Below are 13,285 nucleotides of genomic sequence, written 5' to 3'. Positions count from 1 at the left end.
TACTCCGTTCTACGTAGCTTAACGTGATTCGCTAGTTAAGTGTAAGAGGATGACGAAGGTTAGAGATTGCCAGCTCAATGAGCGTCCCCTTTGTAAGCGGTGACCCACACTCTCCTTGAGAGATCTGAGCTTGATTGTTTAACATTTTCTAATATTCTCATAGGAAGACGCAAAAATGTGCATATCACAGCATCACTTTGATTTTTACAAGTCTGTGAATTTATTGGAAAGAAAAACTGACTCATTTCGATTTCAAATCAGTGCTGAGAAATAAAAAAGGTTAAAAGGGGTCGTTGTTTACCAAACTGAAGGACTGAAATGTTTACGTTTATTTTGCGTTTCGGAGCAAAACCTGGTGAGCCTATTTAGGAAGATATGGTATTAATGCAGCAGACCTTTAACGCATATTGATAAAGGCAAGTGAAAAAATTGAGCTAAATTTTTTTAGGAGAATAAGGTCGTCACGTTGGTAAAGAGAAAATAAACTATGAGAATAGCTAATGTAAGGACAATCCAACGGAACACGTGATATTGATCAGATTCCTTCACGGAAAAGAAGAACCCTTGTTAGAATTTGCCCAGCTTCCGATGTGTGGCTCAGTTGATAGCTGCGCCCAACAAGAGGGTTAGAATCCTGTCGACGCCTGAATTTTTTCAGTCTTCTTTTCTGCAATTTCGTAAACTACAGCTTACCTGCGAGGATCATTGGGTAACTTGGAGAACTTAGTAGCAGTAATAAGCAATAAGAAAGACTGACTGAGCGAGTGGACCGGAAAGCCGTAAATTGTAAAAACAATCTTTGAAGAGAGTGATAAACCGTTTTTAATTTTCGACGTAGTTGACTCACGCTAAAAGCAAAGTTAGCTAAAGTTCTCCAGCTGACTAATTATCAACGCTATCTTTTGAATTAATAATTAACGAACGGCTGATTTTCTCACGAGAACTGAAAATGAAGGCCCCTATTTCTATGATGTCTTTTAGTGATTCCAGTGACGTTCACATAGGCCACATACGACTGTCAGGACATTATTCGATATCATTCAGAAGTTGGAATAAAATTCATGTTTTTACTTGAAATGATAGTTTGAAAAAAATAATATACCACAAGTATAATTTTCGACTTCTTTGACAATCGCTCCTTGTAAATGCATTCTTCTCCAATATGAAGTCTGAGTTCAAAATTTCCATTGAAAAAACAGTCATTCTCATACTGTAGCAAGAAATCCTCCATCAAATAGCGCTCACAAAGAAATCAAGTCAACGCTCTATAAGATTATCGGAGAAACAAAAGTTTTAACTGCGAATTGAATTATTTATTTGACAGACGTTTTGCTAAGAGAACAAAGTAGCTGAATTTCATAACATAGCGTGTGGGCGCTTTGTTTGTCGACCGTGGACTGAAGTTGCACTGTGGACCGTGAACGGAAGTAGTCTCTCATGCTAGCCCTCCCCACTTTGTGAAAGTCAAAATTAATTCCGATGAAGCTCAGAAACTCACATGAAAAGAAATAAAATGTTTGTATGGTTTAATGACAATGATAACCCCAGATCAGATTTCCAAACTTCTAAAATGCAACTTGAATCGATAAGCCGAAATGTCCACACCTAGGGGACTTGTAGCGGGTTCATTTCAATACAAGCTGCTCCGATCCCAAAATGCCAGATAGCGCGACGTCACACAACAAAAATAATCATAGTTAAAAAAAAGGAATAAGACAAAAATAATTATTAGCAAGCCCTCGATATAACGAACAGTTTGGTTGTTTTTCCGCAAACTCGTTAAATCAAGGTTTTCGATAAACAGCCTGCTCTCGATATAACGAACCAATTTCCCCAGTCCCATGGTACTTCGCTAAATCGAGGTTCCTCTGTACGCATAGATCGGAATGAGATGATACTTTCAAGATCTCTAGTGGGAGTAAAGCGAGTGTTAATATGGGGGCTTTTTAGGCTGTCAGCTCTCGGTTAATGGATTGCGAGGAAAGGGATTTGTTCTAAGTTTAGCGACAAGTAAGCATAACAATGAAATCGGGCTTGCCGGTGTCACTAAAGATTTGGTTATCACGTGACAAGAAGGACTTCACAAGGACTTATTGCCGAGTGAGTACAGGAACCCGATGTAGGCTCCTTGTGAACTTTACCATGCATACATACATAAACATACATATGTATATATATTTATAGTACCAATGCTAGGTTTTCTGTCGGTTAATTCACCAAGGAAGCCATAATTTTACTGGATACACCAACTCAGCTTACTTGCTTGACATGTATAGTCCACTTGTAGCCGAACCCTCCCGCTCCAAAAGTGAAACGGAGGCGGTTCCCTCGCCTCCATTTCACCCGGGTGGGGGGGAGAAGATGTTGATTGTGTGCTATGGTACGTTTTGTGTGTATTACACCACCGTTCCACTGACTTGAACTCGAAGGCTCGGCACCTATGCAAGACGTTTTGAATGCGGGAATTATCAGTTATCGGATATCGCAGCTGAGAGATGGACCTCTCTCTTATGGTATGTGTAGTTTTAATTCTTATAACCTCGTAAGTTTGAGGTAGTTCAGGGAGTTTTAGTCGTTTCTCGAACAAAGTGCTCGTTGCCTTTTTAATTTTGATGTTTGGTTTTACAGGTCTCTCCGCTTTCCTTCCAAATCTGAGCAGTTAACACGTGCGACGACTTCAGAGCATTCAACCTCGGAGAAACAACGCTAATAGGTATTGCTTTGAGCTTTTATCTACTTTTTAGTACGGGCTATCATATCTTTACACTAGAAGATATTGCTGAAATGGCACTGAATACTGGAACGTCCGAGTTTCTCTGCTTATTTTGTCGTTTACTCTATAAATTATCAGGATCAAGCGAAGAGCTGTCAGAAGTTCCACGTCTATCGTTTCACGATAGACGCTAGAGGAGATAAAAACGCTCGACTCCTCGATAGAAAATGGTGCCTTTGGTTTCGAAGTGAAATTGTGGGCAAAATTTTCGACTCGTTGTTTCGTTATATCACTGTGTTGTTGCGTTTCTCTGTTTCGTCGTTTCTCGATGCCGTTTCGACGTTTTGGAGGTGTACCCTTACCAAAGAAAAAGTATGGGAATGATATGGCAAAACATGGGCCATATATGACCCATATCTAGGAATGGTATGGGGAGGTTGGATGAAGATATGGAACTGATATGGGGCTCAATTTTTCCACATTTTAATGTATGGAAAATTTATGGGAAGAAAAGCTAATGCTATCCATTGCATGGGAAAGCTATGGGAACGCAATTTCCATATAAATCCCATAGCAGTGACACATTTGCTTGCTCTGTGCTTTCTATAGAGTCCTAAAGTGTGACGTCACGTTGCCATGGGGCTAAAATTTCTGTTCTAAACAATCGAGCGCGTCCTACTGATAACCTATGCGTTGCTGAGGTCAAGTGTGTAATCATCGCTTGGAACGGTTCAAAGAAGCTTAGAATAAGGTTCAGTTACATTGTTATTAACGCTGTAGGTCATAGAAATCTAAAACTGAGAAACGAAGGCGATCGAAACGATTAAAATGGTGCACTGCTTTGCGCCTGATTGCAACCATCACTCGGAAAGTCACACGTGTAGCTTCTTCGGATTCCCTAGCAAGGAAAAAAAGCTGAAGGAATATAGAAGATGGATTCACCTACTGAGGTTAGTAAGAGTTTTATTTCAATACTTTTTCTGTCCAGGAGAAAAGTATGCTTACGCAATTTATTGCGGTTGTGGAGTCGCCATCTTTGTTATGAAACTGATTAAGCTTATATAAATCTTACTGATTTTTAGACTCCTTTTTCTTGTACTCCAACTTCAAAATCGGTTCCCTAGAAGCCACGAGCCAACATTTGACTCAATGACGGAAATCAGTTGTGAGAGCTTTTGGTGTGGTTGTTGATACTTAATGGTCACCCTGCAGTGTTAAAACAGGCAGATAGAGAACTGTCTTCTTAATTAGAAATTTTTATAAGATAGAAGCTGCAAGATAAAAATCCTCCGCTAATAGCACAGTAATCAGAAAGAATTATAAAGCTGAAATTATCCTTTTTGCTATAGGAGAGAAGACAGAGAGCCAGGAAAACATTCCAGAGTCTGTAGTTGCCATTTCAGAGAAGGAAAAAAAAGTAATGGTCCTGAGATTTTCAAGAGGAACCAAGACAAACTTTTCCCAGCAGAAGAAGCAAAGCCAAAAAAGAAAAAAATCGAATCACAACAGACCCTACAAGAAATGATAGAAGCTGCAAGGAAGAAAGAAGAACTTGAACAAGGCACCTCTGGCAGCGTGGAGAGACTTGAATCAACAAGAAAAGAAGTTATACTGGAAGCAGAGTTGGAGCAGGCAAAAAGGGAAATGATTGATCAAAGAGAAAAAAATTACTATGTGCAAAAACATTACACAGTTTCGAAAATGAGTGAGGAGGTTTTGAAGATGGAAACTGGGCTGCCAACAAAGGAAGTTTTTCAAATTGTTGTCAACTATGCAGCTAGGTTTAAACAATCCATCAATTACTTTGCTGGCTGGAGAGTGCAATCAATCAGTTTTGAAGAACAAATATTTATAACATTAATGAAAGTCAGACAGAATTACACAAATCTTCACCTTGCACAGTTATTCAATTGCAGTGTATCTACAATAGCAAATATTGTAACAACTTTCATTCATGTCTTACACTCAATTCTATTTATTGACCTCATGGCATCCATCCCATCTAGGGATAAGAACAAGCTGTGTGCTCCATCATCTTTTAGTCAGTTTGGTTCATGTAGAGTAGTGATAGATTGTACAGACATAGAGATTGCCACACCTGGGCTTATGAGCCAGCAGAATGCTACGTATTCAAATTATAGGGGAATGCATTCCTTCAAGGTTATTGTGGGTGTAGCGCCAAATGGTGTTATTACTTATGTCAGCAAACTTTATCCAGGGTCAATATCTGACAAAGCAATTGTGCAGAAATCAGGATTTTTAAATCACCTTACTGCTGGAGATATGGTCTTAGCTGACAAAGGTTTTGTTATACAGGATCTTGTACCAAATGGTGTTTCAGTAAATATACCACCTTTTTTAAACAATGGTACATTCACTGAGAGTGAAGCAAGGGCAACAAAAGTTATAGCAAAATGCAGAATTCATGTTGAGAGGGCAAATGCTAGGCTCAAAGATTTCAAGATTTTATCTTTTATTCCCTCATATTTACGTTGTCATGCAGATATAATATTTCAACTCTGTGCTTCACTTGTTAATCTGCAGTTTCCACTGATCAAAGAGGGCTGTGAAGGATATGAATTTGATTAATGAACTAATTATTTTTCATATAAGGAAAATTGAATACTTTGTAAAATACATGTTGATCTGTTTGTTTTATTCAAAAAGTAAATCTGCTATCATTGTTGAATTTATGGATGCATGTATAATTTCAGCCCAACAACAGTTCACTACAACAGAGCAGTACAGCTCAACTGTGAAACAATGAAGTGCAAAAACTGTAACTGTTTCTAAAGTTAGTTTGAGTAAACCAGGAGAGCCCTGTTGGGATTTGAAGATCTGTGTTCCTAAAGTTACTAGAGTGAACTTAAAAGTACACCTGAGCTCCCAATACCCTCCATCTGAAAAGCCTCCCTATCTCAAGAAATTCCACAACAACATGCCATCAGTGAAGACTAAACACCAAAGGGCTCCTAATGATTCCTGAAAATTATTATTTCTTAAAAAATAATTACATGCAGTAATAGATCTGGAAACCTATAATTGTCCCTCTACAACCTTTGGGAAGAGGTGTTCAAAATAAAACTGAGTAAGCTTAGAAATGTTTCCACTCCAGCCTTCATCCTTTGCTATTTTCAAAACAACTACATCTTTAGATGTCCACACAACAAAATAGCAAAGCTTCCTTTGAGCAAAATGTATCTCCCCTTGGACCTGATGCCAGTAGACATGTTCTTCCTTTAAAGCATACTGACCACTTTCAGTTTTTTTCAAGCAGAAATTGGGGGAGATATTCACTGCCTCTTCCATTGTCATATTCCTTTCGGTGTAGGGACACTTGACCTCCAAAACAGAGTCTTCATCCACAATTCCATCTGGGGAAGCACCAAGAATCCCAGAGCCATCCAGCCATAACCCAGTTTCCTGTACAGTTTTTGCAGTTAAATTGGTAAATGCCTTAATCGCTTCTGCCTCGTTGTTTACCCCCCATTGTACTGCCTTAACTCTTGATATGTCATACTCTCCAAGGAGCCCTTTGAGAAGTGAAGGGGTCACTCTTTTGGCATGCAGAACGGATCCAAAATTGCTTGCTGTAAGCCATCCCCTCCTTGCAAGATGCCAGGTTGGGTTGTCTCGTTGGCCTACAGTTATCTGACTGACTAACAGGATATCTGCTTCTGTGAGTTTGGCTTTCCGAACCAAACAGTCCAATTGTTGCTGTGTACCTCTTGTTTGGATAAACTCCTCTGAGTAGATGATTTCCTCAATTGTTGGCACAGGCAATTTGGCTTGGGGAGCAGGCTCTGGGCACATGAGCCAGCAAAGACCAGTGAACCTCCCATATGCCTTTAAGCTTCCATATAGTGCCTGACGATCTTCTGTGTTGGGAGATCGAGTAATCGCCACATAATTCTTTGGCAGAGGGAACAGTTCTTCGACTGCCTGTAAAGACAGGGAGGTATTAGACTTCTTTTTCCTCCACTGACATTCAATATCTGTGCGGCTTAAGTTGTGAATCCCATTTATAAAAAGAGCCGCCGCGTGACTGCATTTGAATTTTCCCTTTGGACATTCACACTCCGTGGATTTTATGTTGAAGTGGTCATCCAGGTAAATCTAAGTGGTAATTAAGATAAAAGTTCAAACAAGGTGAACTCATAAATGTCTTGGTAACACTATTTCATATGAATCATAATCTGTACGATTTAAGCCTCAGCCTGGCTTTTTTGATGAGGGAAATCGACAAGATCGAAAATATATATTTCTAAATTGGGGGAGTAGATAACAAGAAGGTACTTAAAAGATATTTAAAAATATTCCTTAGGCTTCTTAATGCGATTGGTGGCTCTAAACTCACCGTGACTCGATAGACCTTTTTCTTCATACTTGCTTGAACCTCACCGCGTAAAATACCCTGATGGTAAGAAAATGACTCAATGTGTTCAGATCTGTAATGATTTTCTCCTCGTTCGATTGACTTCTTTTCTTCAGCGAAGAAAGATATCAGTGCAGCGATTGAAAGCGACGCCATTTTGGCTCTGAGCACGTTTGTTTAGAACAGAAAATTCTGCTCCCATGGTAACGTGACGTAACGGCTTTAGAACTCTATGGGAATGATACGGGATGTCCACTGTTCAATATTTCATAGATTTGCCATATCAGCTAATATAATTTTTTCAAGTCCCATAGACTCCCCAATTGTTATTTTATAAAATTCAATCTGTACGAGTTTATAAAAGCTCTAAAAGAAATTGACTCCTGTAGAGTTTCCATATGATTTATTTACAATTCTATGGAGCCAAAGACCCTCAGTGGAATTTTTTCCCATAGAGTTTCCATATGATGCTCTCATAGAAAACTGAGACCAAAACAAAACTTTTGTAGAGATATGAATCAACAAGCCACTGATTGGGTTGAAGAGGCCTACATCATTTCAAAGAACCAGGCATGTAAGACAAGTGTCTTGTTTAAAAAGAATTGTAGATTTCTTTTAGGTAATCATAATGCAAAACATAGTTAACTGTTGGTTATTGCACCCTGTGACGAGTTTCATGACTTTGTTGTAATTTCTTTATCTTTACATCATATTCTGTTATGTAATGATTTATGCAAATCAATTAATTGTTTTACTTTACACTCTGCGGCTTACATATGGCCAAAAATAGACTGAAATGATTAGTCTATCAATCTAAGGTATATGTTCACACAGTGTACATGCTATATGTTTTGATCTCAATTAAAGCTCTTGAACCTACTCTCAGCTTAACTCTTAAAAACCCCATGCATAACAAAAATGGCTTTTGAGTCAAAAATTATGCAGTGGCACTTATAACTTACTAAAATATTGAGCAATCAAGCAGAAGATTCCTGTTGCATTTTCAAGTTGAACTTCCATGAACTTTAATGAAACTTGCAGTTACATCTAAGAGACACTAAATTACCTGCTATACTCTCCCACCAACACAGCACTACAGTTTCTTTAGAAACTTACCCCCTCTCTTCACCTGTGTTCAATCGTAATAATGGAGAAATAGAAACTGCTATGAAGGTGTTAAAACGTCAAGAAAAAAATCTGTCTTTGTTGATCAGTTTTTGGTATCACAGTCAAGGTGAATTTAGGTTTACTACACTTGGGGTTACGGGAAAGCCAAGAATAAATTTTAGTCTTTTTCATTATAGCTTGAGAAATGTGCTATATAACTCACATCACAGTCTGAAAACTTGATATAAACACACATGTCGATAATGTCTTTGAGAGGGACAACTGTGAACCAGTTATTGTTTGGCTTGTGGAGACACAATGTAGCTTATTGGGCTTCCCAGAACTTCATGGCTTCTGCATACATGCTGACCAGACATCGACATAGGAACAATGAAAGCCCCACAAGCCTCTCTTGGATTATTTCTGACTGAAAAGAATGCTTCAATGTACCCAGAACATATACTGTCGTCTTGCTGGTAACCAATGGTGTAATTGTTTCTTCTGGAAACTCTCTTGTATGCTCTGGAGTGGAACACTCCTTCTCCAATTTGGAGCCTTGAGAAAAATGTGACATCAGAAATTGATTCAACACCAAGAAATAAGAGAAGGTCATCTTCATGGTCAGCATTGATAGATTTACCTTTCTTCAGTGCACCAACTGCATAGAAGTCATCTTTTAGTGGTGTTCTGTTAGTCCTAGTGGAAAAATTACTGCCAATATGAATCTGTGTTGCAAAAGCTTCAATAACGGGGGTCATACACTATTCTTTTAAACATGTTTGTTAGTAAAGAAAATACTGCCCATGACTCGCACATTTATTGCTTAATGAGATGCTAACCTGTCACTGTGCCCACATAATTGGAAAACCAAATCCTTGGCACATCCAGGAGGCATCTCATCTATCAGCTTTGGGAGGTGCTGATGGCTTGTGACAGTAGTCATTATCTTGAAGTAAAATAGTAATGAACAGCTAAACATTACACTTGATACACGGGAACTGGTCAAATTTTGCAGTTCTCTGGGTTCTATTTGCAAATGCTTAAGTTGCTTCACTAACCAGGTTTAATTTTACAAGGCTTAAAGCTTGAAACTTACTCAGTGTGCAACACTCTGGGTTCCATGGAAATAATCGGCCATGTCACTATTCCATCATTTAGTTTCATTTTGTTGTCAGTGTTTTACTTCTTCTTGTCATTTGTGTTGATAGTCAAATTGTTGACAATGTTCATGTGAACTAGATGAACTGAATTCTTTCTCCTTGCCTTAAGCTTTGATTCAACAAAGCAGTTTTTTTATGTCATTTCTGTGGGCAGAGGGATGCTTTTTCATTAAATTCTAAAGATAAATTCCTTTAGAGACTTAAGTCTTGAGAGTCACCAGTAATTTGCCCATCACGAAGCCTCTTTGTAACAAAGTATGTCATCATGTAGGCGCAAGAAAATTCTGGTAGAATTGTTTGACCATTGGAGATTGGTAATTGGAGGAAACATAAACTCATGGTTGATGACTGCAACATTGGTGTCAACAGCAAGTTTTTTTTTACCTTCCCCAGCTCTGTGGTGATAACCTGCCTGTTTTAGTGGGCCGTAAATTTTCACTCATCAGCATGTCCATGGTATTAGTACCCAAAGCACAACAGCAGTCTGACTACGTTCTCTTCAATGTAGAACATCCTAGATCACAAGAAGCACTTGCCAAAGGATACATGGATGGTAAATGGACTACCTTCAAGTTCCTTTCACAATCTTTCTGCCACAGATTAAGTGGGTGTAGAGCTCTAAAATTAGGGTTTCTTTTTACAAACAACTTCAGCTCAGAACATTCATCAAATGCTAACTCAATGTCACATCCACAATTGGTAAGCACTTGCTGAAAGTGCCTTCTCACATCACAATAATATTAGTCTGTGTTAAAGTATTTTTAATCCAGATTGTATTTTAAATGAAAACTTATTGTTGATAGCAAACGGTACCATCTTTTTTGTTAAACAACAATGATGATTTATTGAAAGGTCTGTGAAATGACAGTGAAGATTTGATAAGATGAAATGGTTTGGCATGAGGAATTTTGTTCATTAAAAGTATTAAACACACAGTGTTAATCATATTTCATGTTATGGATGCCTCTACATTGACCAAAAAAGTTGTACAAGCATCACACTAATTAAGATAAAATATATTTATACATACAACAAATAGTACAGTCCATTAATACTCTATAAATGAAATAAATAAGAATTATACAAATCAAATAAACAATTTAAATAATTATATAGATATTTGTAAATAATTGAAGAAACTAAAATTGCCCTCCTATTTCACTGTTTATGCAGAGCGCTCAATAATTTGGAATTATCATCTATGTCAACAGTACTAGCTGAAAGGTCATTCCACTGCTTAATTGACTATGGAAAAGAACTTATTGCATGCTGGTTTCAATTTGAATGAAGTAAAGGAGCACAGTGTATATCTTTCTGGATATCATTATTTCCATTTTCAATCTGATGGAATATAGATTATGATTAGAGATTTTCCTATCTTTGATAGATGGCCACTTGATTCCTTTGGGTTTCTTCTTGATAATGGTGGAACTCTTTTATTGCATTGGACTTGTTACTTTGGGGGGTTTCTTTTGCTCATTTGTTGTTGTTTGCATGGGCTGTATTTTGGCTATCTCCAGGAAACTTGAGCAACTCTAAGGGAAGATTCTCACACAGCATTCAGTGAATTACAGTCAACTCGCCGACGGTCCAACTCGCTGACGCATAAAATCGAGTAGAGACATCGGCGAGTTGGTCCTCAATCCAATACAACTTATTAGAAGTTAAACATACAGAAAGGTAAACGATATTTAGTAAAAAACACTGGTGAACATTGGTGAACGTCAAACAGAAGCTTAAACATTGGTGAACATTGGTGAACATCACCAATGACTATAACAGCTTAAGACGCGAGCGAGTTATTGTGCAACAACAACACTCCTCATCAAGTCTTTTGCAAAGTTCAGGAGATTATGCCTTGGTCATTGAGTGACAAAGGAATGGCTTGGTGTGGTGCCTGCAATCAAACATTGGAATCATTGCCATTCCTCATGGTGCACATACTTTAACAATATGAGGGAAGGCCCCAGTGCATGAGGTAATTGAGGTTTGATTTGCCTCATGTTCTTCCCTCTTCCTTGATTTATTTACTCTTTTTTTAACAAAATAAAACTGACTTCAGTAATACCAAAGAACATTCTGTTTTTAGTCTGTTCTTTTTCTTGTAAGTAGAAGCCCTATGATTGATTATATTTATTAACTCAATCTATTTGAGAAATATCACCTGTGAGGGCTTTACACCTCCCATCACAAACACTAGACGCTGGTTAATTAAATAAATGATGTATATACCATCAATCATTTCATCTTTGCAAAACATGTTAATTTTTGTGCGCAAAAAAAAAAGGAAAATATTTGTAAGTGTTTACCCTCAGTATGTGTGGTAGAGATTAGCCACTGATCCTCTGCTACTTCCAAGTCGAAAGCATTCCTTCTGAGGACTGCCTGAAAGTGCTGAGCCACAGTAACCAATTCCTCTTCTCCATACAAACGTAGATCGTTTCTATCCTTTGGCCAAGACTTATTATTACTGATAACACCACAAGCTTTTAGTACTGGGGAACTGAAGTCTTCAAATCTTGAGGCTAGAAATTGCTTAGCATCAATGATGATTGCTGCTTTACTTTGCTCAAACAATCTGTCATCTGTGTTGTTTCTTGTAAGACTGACCCCCTTGAACATTGTTCCATCTCCAACTTCTTCTTGAAAGGCAGCAAGATGTCTCCCAGGTCGTCTTCCCATGTTCTCTAAGGCTTGACTAGCTCGCTCAATCTCAGCTTTCACTTGTGAAATAGAGACAGTATCCTTCTGAAAAATAAGTGAGATCTTTGATATTTCCTCTAGAATGTCCCACATTAAATGAAGGTGAAGCTGGAATTTGTAAGCCTTGAGCTTCTTTGACAAGTTCCTTCCATGTCCTTGCATTTCTGCGCCTTTGCACTTTCAACCTCTGCCAGCTCAACATAGCACGTTTTTGGAGCCCCACCTAATACAAATCTCACGACGGTTAAGTTTGAGCACTGAGGGTTCACCTCTGTCTTAAAAGCTATGTGCTAAAACACAAATGCTTTCTTTGGTGCGTGACTGACATGGCAATAAGATGTTTATAGATTACGTGTTATATTTTTGTTGCCAACAAGGTCACTGACTAGGATTGCTGCAGGATTAGATGACACCTGATTTGCTGGTGTGCAAGCTTGTTACCTTATACCCTTTAATAAAACACTTTTGTGTCAACAGTGTTTGATGTAACGCTAAAACAAACATGACTTTGCAAATAAAGCTGTCACTTCATGAATTTCAACTAATCCAAAATGCGTGTGCCATCCTATTCCTATGCTGATCGCTTTTGCACCAATTTCACCTAAAATTGCAAAATTCGCCTATTTCATCCTAAAATAGCAAGATTCACCTATTTCATCCCAAAGTGCGAAATTCAATTCTAGGAAGCTACAATTGAGAGAATGCAATTATTCTGCTCTGATGCATTTACTTTAATCAATTTTCAGATTTACAAGTAGAATGAAAAATCTGAGGTAGGCTTAAAACAGAATACAAGACTCCTTAAAAATAAGCCACCTATTATTATGTCTACAGAATTAATTAAGTAACAAAATCATCTAGAAAGTCGTTTGTGCAACATGTCAGTTATAAAAGACATGCGACATGAACGCTTATTAATAAAATTATTATAAATGGACAAATGATTTAGTAAAGTACAGTGTAAAAATTAAAATTAAAAAAATCTACATTAAACTTATCGTGATAAAAGGCCATCAAATTCTTACGAAAGATCAACAAGGTATTTGACTCTCTTATACTAAGAGGTAGTTTATTCCACAGGCGACAGATTCGAACAAAAAAAGAATTCTTAAAGATGTCAGTCCTGCTGAAAGAGACATCAAGTGTCAAATGGTCGACGTTTCATGCAGCTCACATAAGTGCTCTATTTCACGAATTGCTAGTGGTGAAGGTTACTCCACTTGGGTA

At 37.9% G+C, this 13,285-nt stretch overlaps 2 protein-coding genes and 1 pseudogene across 3 annotated transcripts; 1 reads left to right on the top strand and 2 right to left on the bottom strand.

Moving 5' to 3' along the window:
- The first annotated feature begins 2,423 nt into the window (after positions 1–2,423).
- Positions 2,424–5,402, top strand: LOC113684547 (uncharacterized). Its single transcript, XM_089189997.1, has 4 exons — positions 2,424–2,513; positions 2,629–2,713; positions 2,852–3,663; positions 4,063–5,402. Exons 3-4 carry the CDS (start codon positions 3,542–3,544, stop codon positions 5,300–5,302), a joined length of 1,362 nt encoding a protein of 453 aa, XP_089046123.1. The 5' UTR covers positions 2,424–2,513; positions 2,629–2,713; positions 2,852–3,541; the 3' UTR covers positions 5,303–5,402.
- Positions 5,349–7,319, bottom strand: LOC149036495 (uncharacterized). Of its 2 annotated transcripts, none has more exons than XM_089189998.1 (2): positions 7,071–7,319; positions 5,349–6,829 (listed from the first exon to the last, which is right to left on the bottom strand). In XM_089189998.1, the coding sequence occupies exons 1-2, from the start codon at positions 7,242–7,244 to the stop codon at positions 5,750–5,752; spliced, it is 1,254 nt and encodes a 417-aa protein (XP_089046124.1). In that variant the 5' UTR covers positions 7,245–7,319; the 3' UTR covers positions 5,349–5,749. The 2 variants fall into 2 exon arrangements, with proteins under 2 accessions (XP_089046124.1, XP_089046125.1); XM_089189999.1 differs by having other exon boundaries at positions 5,349–6,655.
- Positions 7,320–8,128: 809 nt separating this feature from the next.
- Positions 8,129–9,138, bottom strand: LOC149036494 (uncharacterized; annotated as a pseudogene).
- Positions 9,139–13,285: the final 4,147 nt, after the last annotated feature.

This window comes from Pocillopora damicornis, chromosome 12 (genome assembly GCF_964200805.1).
Source record: "Pocillopora damicornis chromosome 12, jaPocDami1.2, whole genome shotgun sequence".
In the NCBI taxonomy this organism is placed as follows: domain Eukaryota; kingdom Metazoa; phylum Cnidaria; class Anthozoa; order Scleractinia; family Pocilloporidae; genus Pocillopora; species Pocillopora damicornis.
This window is presented reverse-complemented; position numbering and strand designations above follow the sequence as displayed.

Excerpts from the sequence above, each read along its gene's own strand:
- LOC113684547 (XM_089189997.1), top strand. The coding sequence starts at position 3,542 with ATGGTGCACTGCTTTGCGCCTGATTGCAACCATCACTCGGAAAGTCAC. Across the intron at positions 3,664-4,062 it reads AGATGGATTCACCTACTGAG|GAGAGAAGACAGAGAGCCAG; the intron begins GTTAGTAAGAGT and ends TTTTTGCTATAG.
- LOC149036495 (XM_089189998.1), bottom strand. The coding sequence starts at position 7,244 with ATGGCGTCGCTTTCAATCGCTGCACTGATATCTTTCTTCGCTGAAGAA. Across the intron at positions 6,830-7,070 it reads AAAAGGTCTATCGAGTCACG|ATTTACCTGGATGACCACTT; the intron begins GTGAGTTTAGAG and ends ATTACCACTTAG.